This window comes from Equus przewalskii, chromosome 13 (assembly GCF_037783145.1).
Source record: "Equus przewalskii isolate Varuska chromosome 13, EquPr2, whole genome shotgun sequence".
In the NCBI taxonomy this organism is placed as follows: Eukaryota; Metazoa; Chordata; class Mammalia; order Perissodactyla; family Equidae; genus Equus; species Equus przewalskii.
In genome coordinates, this window is record NC_091843.1 from 44,483,202 (window position 1) to 44,497,911 (window position 14,710).

The window sequence follows — 14,710 nt, forward strand, 5'->3', positions numbered from 1 at the left end:
TTCTTTTTATAAGTCTTGTACATTCCTTTGTAAGTATATTCCTAGGTATTTTATCTTTTTTATTTAATTTTTTGCTATCTTCAATATAAATGGAATTTTTTCTTTATAATTTGCAAGTGGCTGTTGCTTATATATTGGAAAGAAAAGTCTTTTTTTTTAACAGGTCAATAAGCATTCTCTTATTGTTCTAATAGGTTTGTTAGATTATCCTGAATTTTCCAATTATACAAATAATGCTCATTTTCCCACTTTTTTCTAGTTTTACTTTCATTTTAAAATTGTGAAATATTTTCATGAAAATAAATACATGTAATATATATGTTTATATATACAATATATGTGTGTATGTCTGTATGGAGGTTACATAGTCTAACATAACTTAGGTTTTAAGAGAAACCATCATACAAACAAGAAATCTGATCAACAATTCTAAGATCCATGTCAGACTTCTCTATCAGATGTTATGGCTCTGCCTTCAAAAAGAAGGCAGGCAAAAAACTGTGCTGTTTTAGAAATAATTTCAATCCTGAAGTCCTAAAGATACTCTCACATATTTTCTGTTAAAGTTTTATCTGTGATATATCAGTCTTTATTTTATCCAGAATTGGTTTTTAGAAATGATCTGAAAAAGGTGTTCAATTTCATTTTTATACATGTAGAAAACCAACTGCACGATCATATTTTTCTGAACAGTCAACTTTCTCTCCTGATCTGCAATGACACCTTGGTCAGACATCAGGTTTTCACATAGGCACGGGCCTGTTTATGACTCTGTATTTCGTTCTTTTGGTTTAAACTGCCTACATCTGCATAAATGTAAAAATGTCTTAGTTTATAGTTTCATAACAGGTCTTGATTTCTGGCAGAGCAAGATTCTCACATTATTTTCCTCCTCATTCTCTTCTCTTTGCCTCCACTTTCATCTCTTCTTTCTCTAAGAATGTTTTGTCTATTTTTGGCAATTTGCACCTATATATAAATTTTGGAAATACTCTGTCAAATTCCATAAAAGAAGTTGTGATGATATATTTATTGGAATTTTCATGAACCTTTACATCCATTTACAGCAGAACTGACATTATAAGATATTGCATTTATCCACAAACATGGTATATTTTCATTGTTAAAGGTGTAATTTAATAAATTTTAATAAGGGTAAATGTTTTACTATCTTTTGTTAAATTTATTCCTAAGTACTTTGTGTTTTCTATTGCTACAGTAAATAGTATCCTTTCTTAATGATATTTTGCATTTTTGTGTGGACAGCTGATTTTTGTATATTTATTTTATATCCAATTACCTTACTAAACTCTATTTCATACTTCACTTTTACATTATGTCACGTTTTTATGTAGGCAATCATATCATATTAGAAATTGAAAGAGCTTTTTCTTCTATTCTCATTCTTGCACTTTTTATTTATTTTTCTGCCATGCTGTACTTGCTTGTAGTCCCAGTACACAAACAGAAGCAGATATAGTAAGATCTTTGTTACTTTCCTAACTTTGTAGAGGATGTTTCTAGCATTTCACCATTAAGAATGACTTTTCCCATTGTTTCTGGTAAATATAGAGGAGTAAATTTTATTTTATTGGATTGTTTTTCTGGTTTTATTGAGATACTGCAGTTTTTACCGTTAATCTCTTAATGTGGAGATTAAGATTTTTAAAAAAATAAACTACCTTTGCTATCCTGATATAAAGCCAACTTTATTCTGTTGTATTACCTTTGTTTATACACTGCTTTTTAAAAAAATGTTTCTTTGTCATTTCTGCATAATTCTCAGATAAGAAAGGACTGTAATCTTCCTCCTCATAATTGTCCTTTTTTGATTTTTATATTACATTAATACTAGCTTCAAATAATAACTTGGAGGGTGTTCCCTGATTTTCTAGAAAAATTAGATTAATATTAACATTCTTAATTCCTTGAACCTATTTCTAGGTCTGAACTGGTGTTTTTGTTTGGGAGGATTCTAAAATGCTGATTCAATTTTTGTAGAGCTTTATGTTCTTCTATTACATTTTCTTAGAATTTTCCCATTTAACCTGTTTTTAATTTTTTGCCACAAAAGTATTCCATATATTGTCTTAGTATCTTTTTAATTTTGGTATCCATGTCATGCCTCCTTTTCTCATTTCTAACATTGTTGAATTGTGCCCCTTTTTTCTTGATCAGTCTTGTATTTGTCAGTTTTATTTGCATTTTCATGGATCTAATTTTGGCTTTTACCATTTTTAATTCATTTTTCTATTTTATTAGTTCCTACTCTTAGTATTTCTTCCTTCTAATTTCTTTTACTTCGTTGTTATTTTTCCAACTTCTTAGTTGGAAAACTTAGGTCATTAATTCATCATTTAATTTTTATGTGTATTAATGCTACTCATTTCCCTAATGTGCTGCTTTATTTGCATGCTACAAATTTGCTAAACAGTATTATTTGTTATTGTTTAAATCTGAGAATATTCTGACTTCCCTAATGATTTCTTCTTTAATCTATGAGTTTTTCAAAAATATAACTGTAAATTTCCAAATGTATGTAATTCCTTTTTTTTTTTTTTTGGTGAGGAAGATTTCCCCTGAGCTAACATCCATTGCCAATCCTTCTCTTTTTTTGCTTGAGGAAGATTAGCCCTGAGCCAACATCTATGCCAACCTTCCTCCATTGTTTATATGTGGGATGCCACCACAGCATGGCTGATAGGTGGAGCAGGTCTGCACTCAGGATCTGAACCTGCAAACCTGGGCTGCTGAAAGAGAGCATGCAGAACCTTAACCACTCAGCCACAGGTCCAGCCTCTTAATGAATATATTTCTTCATTTTCTTTCTTTATTGATTGTTTAACTTGATTGTATTATGATCATAAAAATTCATCTGTATATCACTTTTTGAAATTTGTTTAGATTTGTAGAATAAAACAATATGTGGTCATTCTTCGTAAACATCTACTGTGTTTTAAAAGAGTAGGTATTCTTCATTTATCGGCTGCAGGACTTTTTTTTTCTTCTTCTTCTTCTTCTTCTTTAGCCCTCAGCTAACATCTGTGCCAAGCTTCCTCTACTTTATATGTGGGTAGCTGTCACAGCATGGCTGATGAGTGGTGTTGGTCTGTGCCTGGGATCTGAACCAGCGAACCCAGGCCGCCAAACTGGAGCATGCCAAAGTTAACCACTAGGACATGCGGCCGGCCCCCTGGGCTGCAGGTTTTACATCTGCCCAAGAAATTGATCCTTTTAGTTGTTCAAATCTCTGCCATACAAGTCTTTCTGTTCACTTGGAGAACTATGTTAAAACCTCCTACTATGATTGTGGTTCTATCTATTTCTCTGCTTTGTTAATGTCTGCCTTTATGTTTTGAAGCTACGTCATTAGAATCTGGTTGATCCTGATGCATTCTTTTTCACTCGATATCCTGAAGAAAACCTTTTGCTTCCAGCTGACTGGAGATACACATTGCCATGTAAGGGGTTATGCAGCTTTGACTCCTTTCCACCAGAGTGCATTAAACCTTCAGCAACTGGAAGAATGGAGCTTCCATTTACTGTGATAGGAAGACTTCACAGGAGAGTACCTCTAGGGCACGGGGAGTCATTTCTGCACATGCATAGTGGCATAAAGTCTCACTCCATGTGGCCTTGGGTATATTTCAAAATACATGATATTATTTTTATAAAACTTTACCTGATAACTTATTAGAAGTTTCATACAATATCTAAAAACATTTTAAACAATTTGAATGTGGATACAGCTTCTTTTCTCTAATAAATTTTCACTGAAATTTTATGCATAAGAATATTTTACTAAGATAATTACTATATTAAAGCATTCATTTATTTTATACATATTTACTGAATACCTAAAACATAACAAGCACTATCAAATCCATTAGTAATTTCATGATAATCAAAAATAGGCATGGTTCATTACCTCTTGGAGCTTACAGCCTATGAAGCATATATCTAACAGATGAATGAATGTATGTCTATAAAGAGATGGTGCCATTAAGTGTTTAATATGGAGATTGATCTACACAGAACACATACGTAGGAAATGATTATTGACATGAATTAAAAATTATATTCAGTAGGAGATAATTACTCAAAGATAGGAAGTAAGAGTATTCTCGGCAGAGGGAGTGGCATGTGCAATGTCCTGTGATGTGAAGAACGATGGCATATTAGAAAAACTGTAAGAACTCTAATGTGACTGCAGTGCCGAGAATGAGAGGGAGTATAGTATGAAGTATGGCTGAAGAGAGAAGGTGGGGACAGATAATTCAGAGCCAGTCCAGAAGTAATTCAAATAAAGTTAAGTTAGTTAGAAGTGCCCTTCAGCATTTCTGGCATAGCATAGTAATTAATAACTTGGCTTTTGGATTTCGACAGATTTGACTTTAAAGATCCACTGAGGCACTTATTAGCTGTGTGAGCGTTGGCAATCATCATCTCTAAAATAAAGCTAATATTATTGCCTTCCTTCTTCAGGTGGGAACAGAAGTCTTTGGTCTCAATGTGCTAAGCCAACGCAACGTTTTGCTGTCCAATAAATCTGCAGATTTAGCAAGACCATAAAAATACTCACAGTATTATATTATTAACAATTATCTTTAACATTATTACTTCCCTGATAAATTATATATTTTACAATATCTAAGACTTGGGGCTAAATTTTAGTAAAAGCTAATCAGATATTAAAAGAGTTATTTTACTTTTGGTTAGAATTCATAAAGAGGACTGAATTATTTGTGTTCCTCAAGAAAAAAGGATGTGATATGCATATATGATATATATATTATATTTCTGCTATATAATTATATATATTATATAATTATATACATAACAGATACATATAACAAATATTATAACAAAAAATATAAACCATATATAGTGTTTATACATCTAGTTTTTTTGTTATATAAATTTTTATTTGTTATATAAATTTTTTGTACTAAATATTTGTAAAAAAGAATAACTTTTATTATTTGCAATGGATTTCATCACAGACTTTGTCTGAAAGTACTTCACAAATATATGAGGACACAGATACACAATTCAAGTACAGACCATCTTTCAGGCTAAAAATAATGACTGCTGTCTGGCACCTCAAATGTGACTTCCTATGCAACAATGACTTAGAGTGAATAAGTGTTATGTGGCAGGATTACTCAGACAGTGGTCTGTGCCTGGCTGCCATTAGGTACACGCTTTTCTATAGATTTTTATCTAGATTAGTCGCTGGTGCTGGAATGTAAATCAGCTACACTGCTAAGCACACAGTTTAGTTCAACTGACTTTTTTTTTTATTTCAAGACTTTTTCAATGAAGCAAGCAATGTGCTATATTCTGGCATAGCTCCTTATCTCATCACAGACCACATTTTGATTAGTAAGATCATTTATTTAGCAGTTAATAAGAAAATCAAATTCAATGGAGAGAACTTTACTACGTACACTAAAATAAAATTCTAGATGGCCTTCTAGTGTTAAATGGCTAGAGAGAAGAGAGTGGAAAGAAAGAGAGAGAGAAGAAGAAAATATAAAACAACTAGACAAAAGTGTTTCCCTAATTGTAGAATGAGGAAGCACTTCTAATTGCAAAAAGCTATAGAAGAAATAATAAAAGATAATATGGAATTTGACTACCAAAAAAACACTGCAGGTCAAAAACATTAAAAAACAAGATTAAATTCACTAAGACAACTAGAAAAATCTTAACAAAATATTTGATCAAAAAAAGAATGTCCTTAATATCAAAAGAACTCGTGAAAAATTAATCTCTATTAGCTACAGTTTCCTCAGTGGTAAAAAGATGATAACAACAATAACTAGCTCCAGATTTTTGTGAGATTGGATTAGATATGAAAACACAGTATTTAGCACAATGTCTACTAATAAAAGAAGACTATTATTTTTATTAGATGGCCTTTAGCAACCTAATATAAATATGATATTCTAAGACTCTAAGAATATTGTGTAATTGTGCAGTAAAGAGTTAACTCTGCAAGTTTGGGTGGCCCAAAACCTGCACATCCCAGAGAAAGGTCTGGTGCTTGCCTGGTTCCTGAGAGGTAACCTCTGAGCCCTTGGAATATCCTGCCTGATCAGAGTATCTTTGTTTATCTGGAGGCCTTGGGACACGCCAACTAGTTTATACTAACAACGTGATTTATGGTGGGGAACTAAGGCCAGTTTGGCCTCTGGAGGGGATAGAGACTGAAGGTCTGCCTTATGGGTGGTCAGCCATGCCTATACGACCAAACTCCAGTAAAAACTCTGGATACCAATGCTCAGGTTAGCTTCACAACATTATTATTGAGAGAATTAAGCACTGTTTCCACAACTCCACCAGAAGAGGACAAATAAAAGCTTGTGTCAAGTGTCTCCTGGACCCAGCCCTGTGTGCCTTTTTCCTTTGCTGATTTTAATCTATATCCTTTTATTGTAATAAACTATTATTATGAGTAAAACAGCTTTGGTGAATTTTGTGACTCCTTCTAGCAAATCATTGAACTTGAGGGTATTTTTGGAGACAGTCTCTCCAAACACAGCAATCTAACCATGATTAATATATTAACAATAAATTATGGCTTGAAATAAAAGCAAAATCTCTTGCTTTAACAAATTTTTGTTCATAAACATCATATAAAATATATAAAATAGAGTGAAGATGTGTATGCAGCCATATACCACATAACGACATTTCAGTCAATGATGGACTGCATATACAACAGCGGTCTCATAACATTCTTCTGGCTGGTCTAAGCATTAAATTGACATGAGACAGGTTAACAGGAGAAAAACAAACGAAAGTTTAATAACATGTATACATGGGAAAAACCCAGGAAAACTGAGTAATTTGCCAAAATGGTCGAAGCCCTCACCTTAAATACCATCCTCAGCTAAAGATAAAAGAAAATGTTGGGGGTGGGAAGAGTCAAGGACTTCAAACTGAAGGAAAGCAATTCACAGGTAAGTGAAAAGGAGCAAACATTTGGAAAACAAGTGTTTCTTTGCCAGAACAGAAACAGAAGAACAGAGAGGGGAGTCCAACAAACAGGCTTTTCTGGTTTCCTCCCACTCTTCCACCTAGTCCATGTTTATGCTAAGGTGAGAGCTTGCTTCCTGAGATAGGTTTTCTTTGTCTGAATTCTTTTAGATAGTTAAAGGGAACATAATAAGAAAAACTTTGTCTTTTGTTTCTTAAAAATAATCGGCCTAAAATAATCCTCATGTTAAAGAGACACATTTTGGGGTAGGAAATTTTGTGCCCCTTCAGTACACTCTATGATGTTCAAACAATGATAAAATCGCCTAACGTATTTCTCAGAATGCATCCCCATAGTTAAGTGACACATGACTGCACATATGTACTCAATAAACCCTGTCAAATTCATTAACAATTTGCTAAGGTATTTTTATTTATAAAAATATAGTTTTAGCCTTCATCACAGTACATTAATGAAGATTCCATTTGTAATTCACGAGTATAAAAACATTTCATACCGATAAAAACATTCCATGGCCAAAAAGTTTGGTTACAATAAAAATAATCATTCCCCTGACCAATTGTCTAGAAAGGGAAGTAATTTGAAAAGAAATCATAAAATGTGGGTATAAATCACTTATTTCCTCTTTCTTGCTATGAATTCTAACTTATTAATTATATAATTAATGTAAGATTTTTTAAATTGGTAATTTCCCAAAGGAAAACCTCAATACATTTTTTCAGACATCATTTAAGATTCCTTTGCAATAGTAAAAGAAGGATTTTTTTTCTCTTCAATACTCAAATTCTCACCCTCAAGAGTCATTTTTTATTATTTGGTGGCCCACGTTGACTTTTCCAACTATATGTGGAGTTGCAGTGGAATCTTTTAGAAATCAAATTTAAGGCAACAAACATAAATATACTCATCCCAAATCAGTTTAAAAACATTTCATGTATGACTATAAAGCTATTCTTGAACTGACAAGTTTAAATGGAATCATTCTACCATTCTAAAATTGTGGGTTGCAGAATTATATGACTCATTCTCTGCCTATATTAAGAAATATACTGGAAGAAGTTATAACAACAAAAGAAATAATAAAAAAAAGAATTTAATAGTTTCACTTAAGTAGCTGACTCTTAAATGTACCTCTAAGTAAAAGAGCTCTGCTGATTTGTGCGTGTGTGTGTTACACGCACACACAGGATCCATGGATATAATTATCTAATATCTATGAAAACTATCCTGATTTAAGAAGCTATGTGTATATGAACACTGTTTTTTATTTCCTCTTCCTATATTTTTCTTTTATTGTGCTTTATATCTTACACTGGATGATGATGATGTAACTTATTTAGATGAACTCCCTCCTGGTTGTTTGTTTTTTTTGTTCTTCATAAAGACACCATTATTCTCACTGCTAGTGTCTCCCACTCTCTAGCATCAAGAACATACTAACCTCTACTTTTGAGACAAACACTGCTTACTGGTGAGGAGAACTTTCAGCAACTAAGTAGTTCAACATATATCACATGGCCTGGTCTTAATCCATCAAGCATTACACATACCTTTGGCACATCTCTATTGATTTTGGGTACAGTTCTATAAAAGTCAAATAAAATGATATTTTACTACCATTTTAGCCATTCCAACCTGAGTTCCTGGTCATAAACCAATGTTTCTACTACATAAAGTTGAAGTGGTCTCTCCTTAAATTATATCATTTAGTTTTTTGTTTAAGTAGTTGTGGGTTCTTGACGAAGCCTTTGCATGGATGGTAATAAAGTAACTTGTGGGTTGAGTCCTTTAATTAATGTTTTTCTTACATTTTAGATTACAACAGGGATTGAAGAAATTAATTTTATATATCTGTCTTTAAAAAGTAATTTTACTTTTTAAAGTACCTCTACTTTAAATAGTAGAGTACCCTCTACTATTCAGGGTACCTGACAAAATTATTTAATGTCTTTCATAAAATGTACTCAGAGTGCTTGTAATATCAAGCTGTTATGTATAAAGAGTGAAAATTAAAATTATTAAGAACCTTGCATTTATAAGAATTGTATTTATAATTAATTTGCACTTATTGTTTAAAAAAATTTTAATAATAACTTTTCTTGCCTCTAAACATTATTCTTAGCATTTTTCATTTAAAGGATGCACACGGTTTTTCCTAGTTTGATTAAACTGAAATACCTGTAAATTATGAAAAATGTATTGGAGTTAAGGATCTAAATCCTATCATTCCTGGAGTGAAATATTGAATGAGGTTATTGCATTGTGTACTTTCCCTAAAGGATTTATCTTTTAAAGTGTATTTAGCTTTTTTGTTTCTTTTTTTTGAATAACAAACTCCTATATTCTAAAGCATCAACTGAAGACTGAGAGCCTGCGTTGGAGACACTGAAAGCATATCCACACATTTAAAATAGTGACATCAAAAATCAATCACTGCTGATAATGCCCTATTTCTTGGACTGGATTATGGGCACATGGATATATTCCATTTTTGATAATTCATTGAACTGTATAATTATGACAACAATTTTCTTATACTTCAGTTTAAACAAACACGATTATGTCACATAAAAATTTTTTCTAAGCTTTCTTATACCAATCAAATTCCACAGTCAATTCAACTTTATTCAACTGTCTAGAGTCCAGGCACATAATGAAAATGAAGTAAGCTGGGTGCGTGACACTAGAGTGCTACAGCCTGTGATGAGTTGGGAACGATGGGCCCAGTCTAAAGGGTACAGACGCTACTCAGCTCCAAGGAATGGTTGCCATATGGGACTGTGGGTCTAATGCTGCCAGGTCTGGAAATTTGAATTTTTATGTCAAATTTATACTTTTTAATGTTGGCAACTGATTCAATTTTTCTAAACACAGCCGGCCAAACTAAATATGTCTTTGACCAAAGAGGCCTCCATAAAGATCACCTCCCTGAGTAGGACCTCACTAAATCTGAGTCCAATTAAAATACTTTTCATTTGTACTGCTGATACTGCTAGCATGTAGGGAAGCCTATAGTCAAAATTAAGTCTGATTTCCTAACCCATATGATTTCTACTATAATATACTTCCTGTAAATATGTGCATAGTTCTTATGTAATTTGAATCCCAAACCAACCTCATAACAGATATTATCCCCATTTTACTGATGAGAGATCAAAGGCCCAAAGATAGCAGATAACTTAATGGAGAAATTCAGAATAGTATGACCTGAGTTAGATGACTTGAGTTCAAATCCTCCTTCCAACACTTATATTTTTATAACTTTGGGAGGGTAAATTAACTTCTCTATACTTCAGTTTTCTCCCTGTAAGATGGGTACTCTAATAGCACTACCTCACAAGGATGCTGTGGGGACATATAGAGCATGTACAAATGTTCCTGGCACATAGTAAGTGCTGTAAAAGTGTTGCTACTACTAATTATTATAGCTATTAATATTATCTGCAAAATGAGATCCTTGCTTTTCTGAGCTTTAAGTGAATAATCTATGTAAAGTGCTTAGAATTGTACCTGAGGCACAGTTAATGTTCACTCCATATTAATTGTGTGTCCAGTATAATTCTCTTTCAAATACATTATGCCTAAACCAAACGGATTAATTTCTTTACTCCATGTAGGGTAACAACAAAAATAGGTACTATTATAGACTGGAAGTATTTTTATACTTGTACAAAATGTTTTCCTTGAATGTTTGAATAATATACAACTTTGTAGTGTCATAATTATTGCAATGCTTACATCATTTGGAAATGCATAGTGAAATGAACCATGTGTTGTATAATAATTGCCCTGATGAGGATTTTAGTAATGTAATAAGATTTTCAAAGCATCAGGAATGGTTACAACACTCAGAAGACACTCATTAAATTTAGATGATCTCTTCCTCTTCTTGTTTCCCTAATTTTTCAAAAACTTGAGCCCCAAGAAAAAAATGAAAAGATATGCATGTAATTCAATAACTCAAATAACAAGGTTGTATGCTAATATACTAGCATAGCCAGAATTTTTACTTACTTGTGACCCATTTCATGAGCAATTGTAAATGCAAGATTCAGGCCATTATCTTCAGCAATAATACATTTTCTCTTTTCACTACACATTCCACTCAAGTAAGCTATACCTAGAAAACACAGACATTAATTATCATACATCAGAATTAAAATGCAATCATTTGTGCTAGGTATTAGTAGAAGAAATGAAAGATAATAGTTTTTCTACCCAAATATGTTAATATTAAACTGTGATATCTAGCCCTTATAAATGGAATTTTGGGGGGGAATGCCTAAGTCTAAGTCACTCAACTAAGCTGTTAATATTTTTTTCAATTTCATATTTTAGATGAAATTATTTTATCACTGGTCTCATTCTTAAAAGTCATATTAAAAGAATACATTTTATAAATACCACTTTTCATTGTCATGTAAGGTAAATTAATAGTCACAACTTAGAAAAAGCAATGATTATGTTAAATATTTCTCAATACTTGTAAAGAATCTAGTTTCAAAGAAATACCCTAAAAAAAAAATTACAAATGGAACAGTCATTTTTTTTAACTTTCACACATACATCCTAATATATTTCAAATTCTGTGTAGATTACACCATGTTCACCACCCAAAGACTAATTATAACCCATCACCACATATGTGTGCCTTTTCACCCTCCTCCCTTCCCGCTTCCCCTCTGGTAACCAACAATCCAATCTCTGTTGCTATGCGTTTGTTTGTCCTTGTTTTTATCTTCTACTTATGAGTGAGATCATATGGTATTTGACTTTCTCCCTCTGCCTTATTTCACTTAGCATAATTCCCTCAAGGTCTATCCATGTTGTCACAAATGGCTGGATTTCATCTCTTCTTATGGCTGCGTAGTATTCCACTGTGTATATATACCACAGCTTCTTTATCCATTCACACACAGGACAGTCTTAATATCATTTTAACTAATGTGACATAAAAACTATCTGTGATATTTGGAAGACTGAAAATGTTTCCTTTGAAAATTTCTTGGCTAATAAGATGGTCTGACTAGAAGTATATGATACTGAAATATTTTTTAAGATAAGAATTTCAGCAAGATATTTGACCTTTTGGTTTAAATTATCAGTAAAGATGATAATATCCGAAATCATCGATATTCTTTAGTCAAAGATTTATGTACTATGTTAATAATTAAGATATATCCTTGAGTAAATATCATTTAACACAAGGAATTGTAATCTTCCAAACATAAATTTTAGGGGGCCGGCCCCATAGCCTAGTGTTTAAGTTCGCGCGCTCCACTGCGGTGGTCCAGGGTTTCGCTTGTTCGGATCCTGGGTGCGGACATGGCACCGCTCGTCAGGCCATGTGGAGGCGGTGTCCCATATGCCACAACTAGAAGGACCTGCAACTAAGATATACAACTGTGTACCAGGGGGAATTTGGGGAGATAAAGCAGAAAAAAAAAAGATTGGCCACAGTTGTATAGTTGTTAGTTCAGGTGCCAATCTTTAAAAAAAAAAAAAACACACATAAATTTTAAAGCATTTTCAAATAACAAAAGTTATTAAAATATCTAGTATTTGTTGAATTAAATGTATGTTTTCTTATTCTCATGTCCTTATAAAATACATTTAAGCTCTTTTTATGAAAAAATTAGTGCCTGGACCAGCAAAATGACTTGCCAAAGATCACATGACTACTAACTATGATAGAATGGGGATTTGAACTCAACTTTGAGTCCATCTACCAGTGAACATTTATTTTGATTACAATTTAGTACAGAGCTGCCCCTAGCTAAAGATGGTTAGCTGACTGCTTGTGAATCTTTTTCTCTCCTGAGAAACTTAAAAAACAATGGTAAGAATAATTAAATTTAAATAAAAGTGTAAATCACCTTGCCCATGTTTTGGAAAGATAGAAGATTCATGGCGGAATATGAACTGATTTAGTGGTACTTCAGCCCAAATGACAGGAGACAAGGATTTTATGAACGTAGTAGAACCCAAGAGGCTTGACCCTGAGGCACACAAGGTTTGAGGAGAAGCACTGTTGGGGGGTTGAAAATGGAGATTAGTTGAAAGTATATCTGAACTCCTCAACTACTCATTCAAATGTCATGCAGAATGTCAAGGCCTGGTATCCTCTGGAGTATCAGGAAAATTAAGATATATTCTCTAAGCAAAATGTGGTATAAACATGTTATTTTTAAAATATAACTACAGAAAGAAACAGCCAAGAGAAGAAATATATATACAAATATTTTCTCTCTATATTTAGAAATTAAAATAGATTTTACAGAAATTTCAAGTCTACAAATAGATGAAATGACTTCTTTATGAATGGATGGGTGGATGGATGGACAAAAGCATGAATAGACAGAGGATAAACCCTACTACTTCATTTGGCTTATTAAGGCAACTGAAATTACTCTACGGCTATATCAAGATAAAGTAGGAAGGAGAAACGAAGGCAATGATAAACATAGAGGGGTTGGGCAATGGAGAAGAGGAGGAGGAGAAAAACATATTCTTTATCTACTTCCATTATGCAACAAATGAAATAAAAACTTTTAAAAATTCTTAAACATAATGTGAATTTTAAGAGAGCTAAGTCATGTACTTATTAATACATAAAAAATGATAAACAAAGATTGGAGAGTAATTGAATTTGTGTCATAATTGAAGGGAAGAAGGAAGGAAAGAAAGAGGGAGGAAGGGAGGGAAGAAGAGGGAAAGAAAAATATCTCCTCTCAGGGTATTAAAATTCTCTTAAGCATTTGATGATTTAAAAAAATATATAATTTGAGATTAAATGTCCTGAAAAAATACTAAATTAAGCTCAACTATAATTAGCATGCCAGTGACCATTGTTTGGTACAAAATTTCCCTTAGGACGCCTATATATTTTGCCGCAATTAAAATAATCACCATACGCAGATTAAAGCTCAGCTAATGTGGGTCATCATCATGTCATATATCCGTTTGATACATATCAAATTTAGTCACTTTAATAAGTTTTACATTTCTTCTCCTGTACCCCTTCAAATATACTGTTCCCAAATAAAAATAGTATTGTCACCTGTTTCCAATTCTTATCTCTTCTGTATTATTCTTTCTCTTCTATATTTATATATTTTCTCTATATTTTTCTCTAACCTTACCACAATGGCTAGGATTTCCAACATACTATTGAAATACATGTGTGGTATTGGGCTCCTTGTTTCCTCTGCTGACTTTAATAGGAATGTTTACAGTTTCACAATGGAATACGATGGCTGTAGGATTTTCATAGACATAGCTTGTAAAGTTAAGGAAATTACTTTTTGATATTCTTGTACGTCTAAATGAAAAAGGAGGCAATGTTATGTGATGCATGGGTCAAAAGTAGATGGAAATTGAATAGTTCCTTTTGGAAAAGAAATAAAAGGTTGGAATAGCAATTGAGAGAAATGGGAAAGAGAGCTGATTAAGTACTAGGAGAATATTTATTGTAAATGGGTCAGAAAACATATGGTTCAGCTGAGGATGGAGAGCATAAGGCTGGAGTGGCACAAATATCCCCAGGTGAATGATATCCAACCTAATGGCCAAAACAGAAAAGAGTAATATTTGGATTAAATTGGGGTTGAGGTTTTGTAGATCAAGTGTAAAGGAAGAATCGAAGTATATAAGAGTTGGTAGTAAAATTGAGACTGAAAGAAGGGATAGGACTTGTAGGGCTCT

At 32.7% G+C, this 14,710-nt stretch overlaps 1 protein-coding gene across 2 annotated transcripts in view; it reads right to left on the reverse strand.

Annotated features, from left to right (window-relative positions):
- ADAMTS19 (ADAM metallopeptidase with thrombospondin type 1 motif 19) overlaps positions 1–14,710 on the reverse strand; it is a 236,401-nt gene that overhangs the window by 118,930 nt on the left and 102,761 nt on the right. For both annotated transcript variants that reach the window (XM_070569341.1, XM_070569340.1), the window contains one exon: positions 11,021–11,126. In XM_070569341.1, the coding sequence (XP_070425442.1) occupies positions 11,021–11,126 (106 nt within the window). The remainder of the gene's footprint in view (positions 1–11,020; positions 11,127–14,710) is intronic.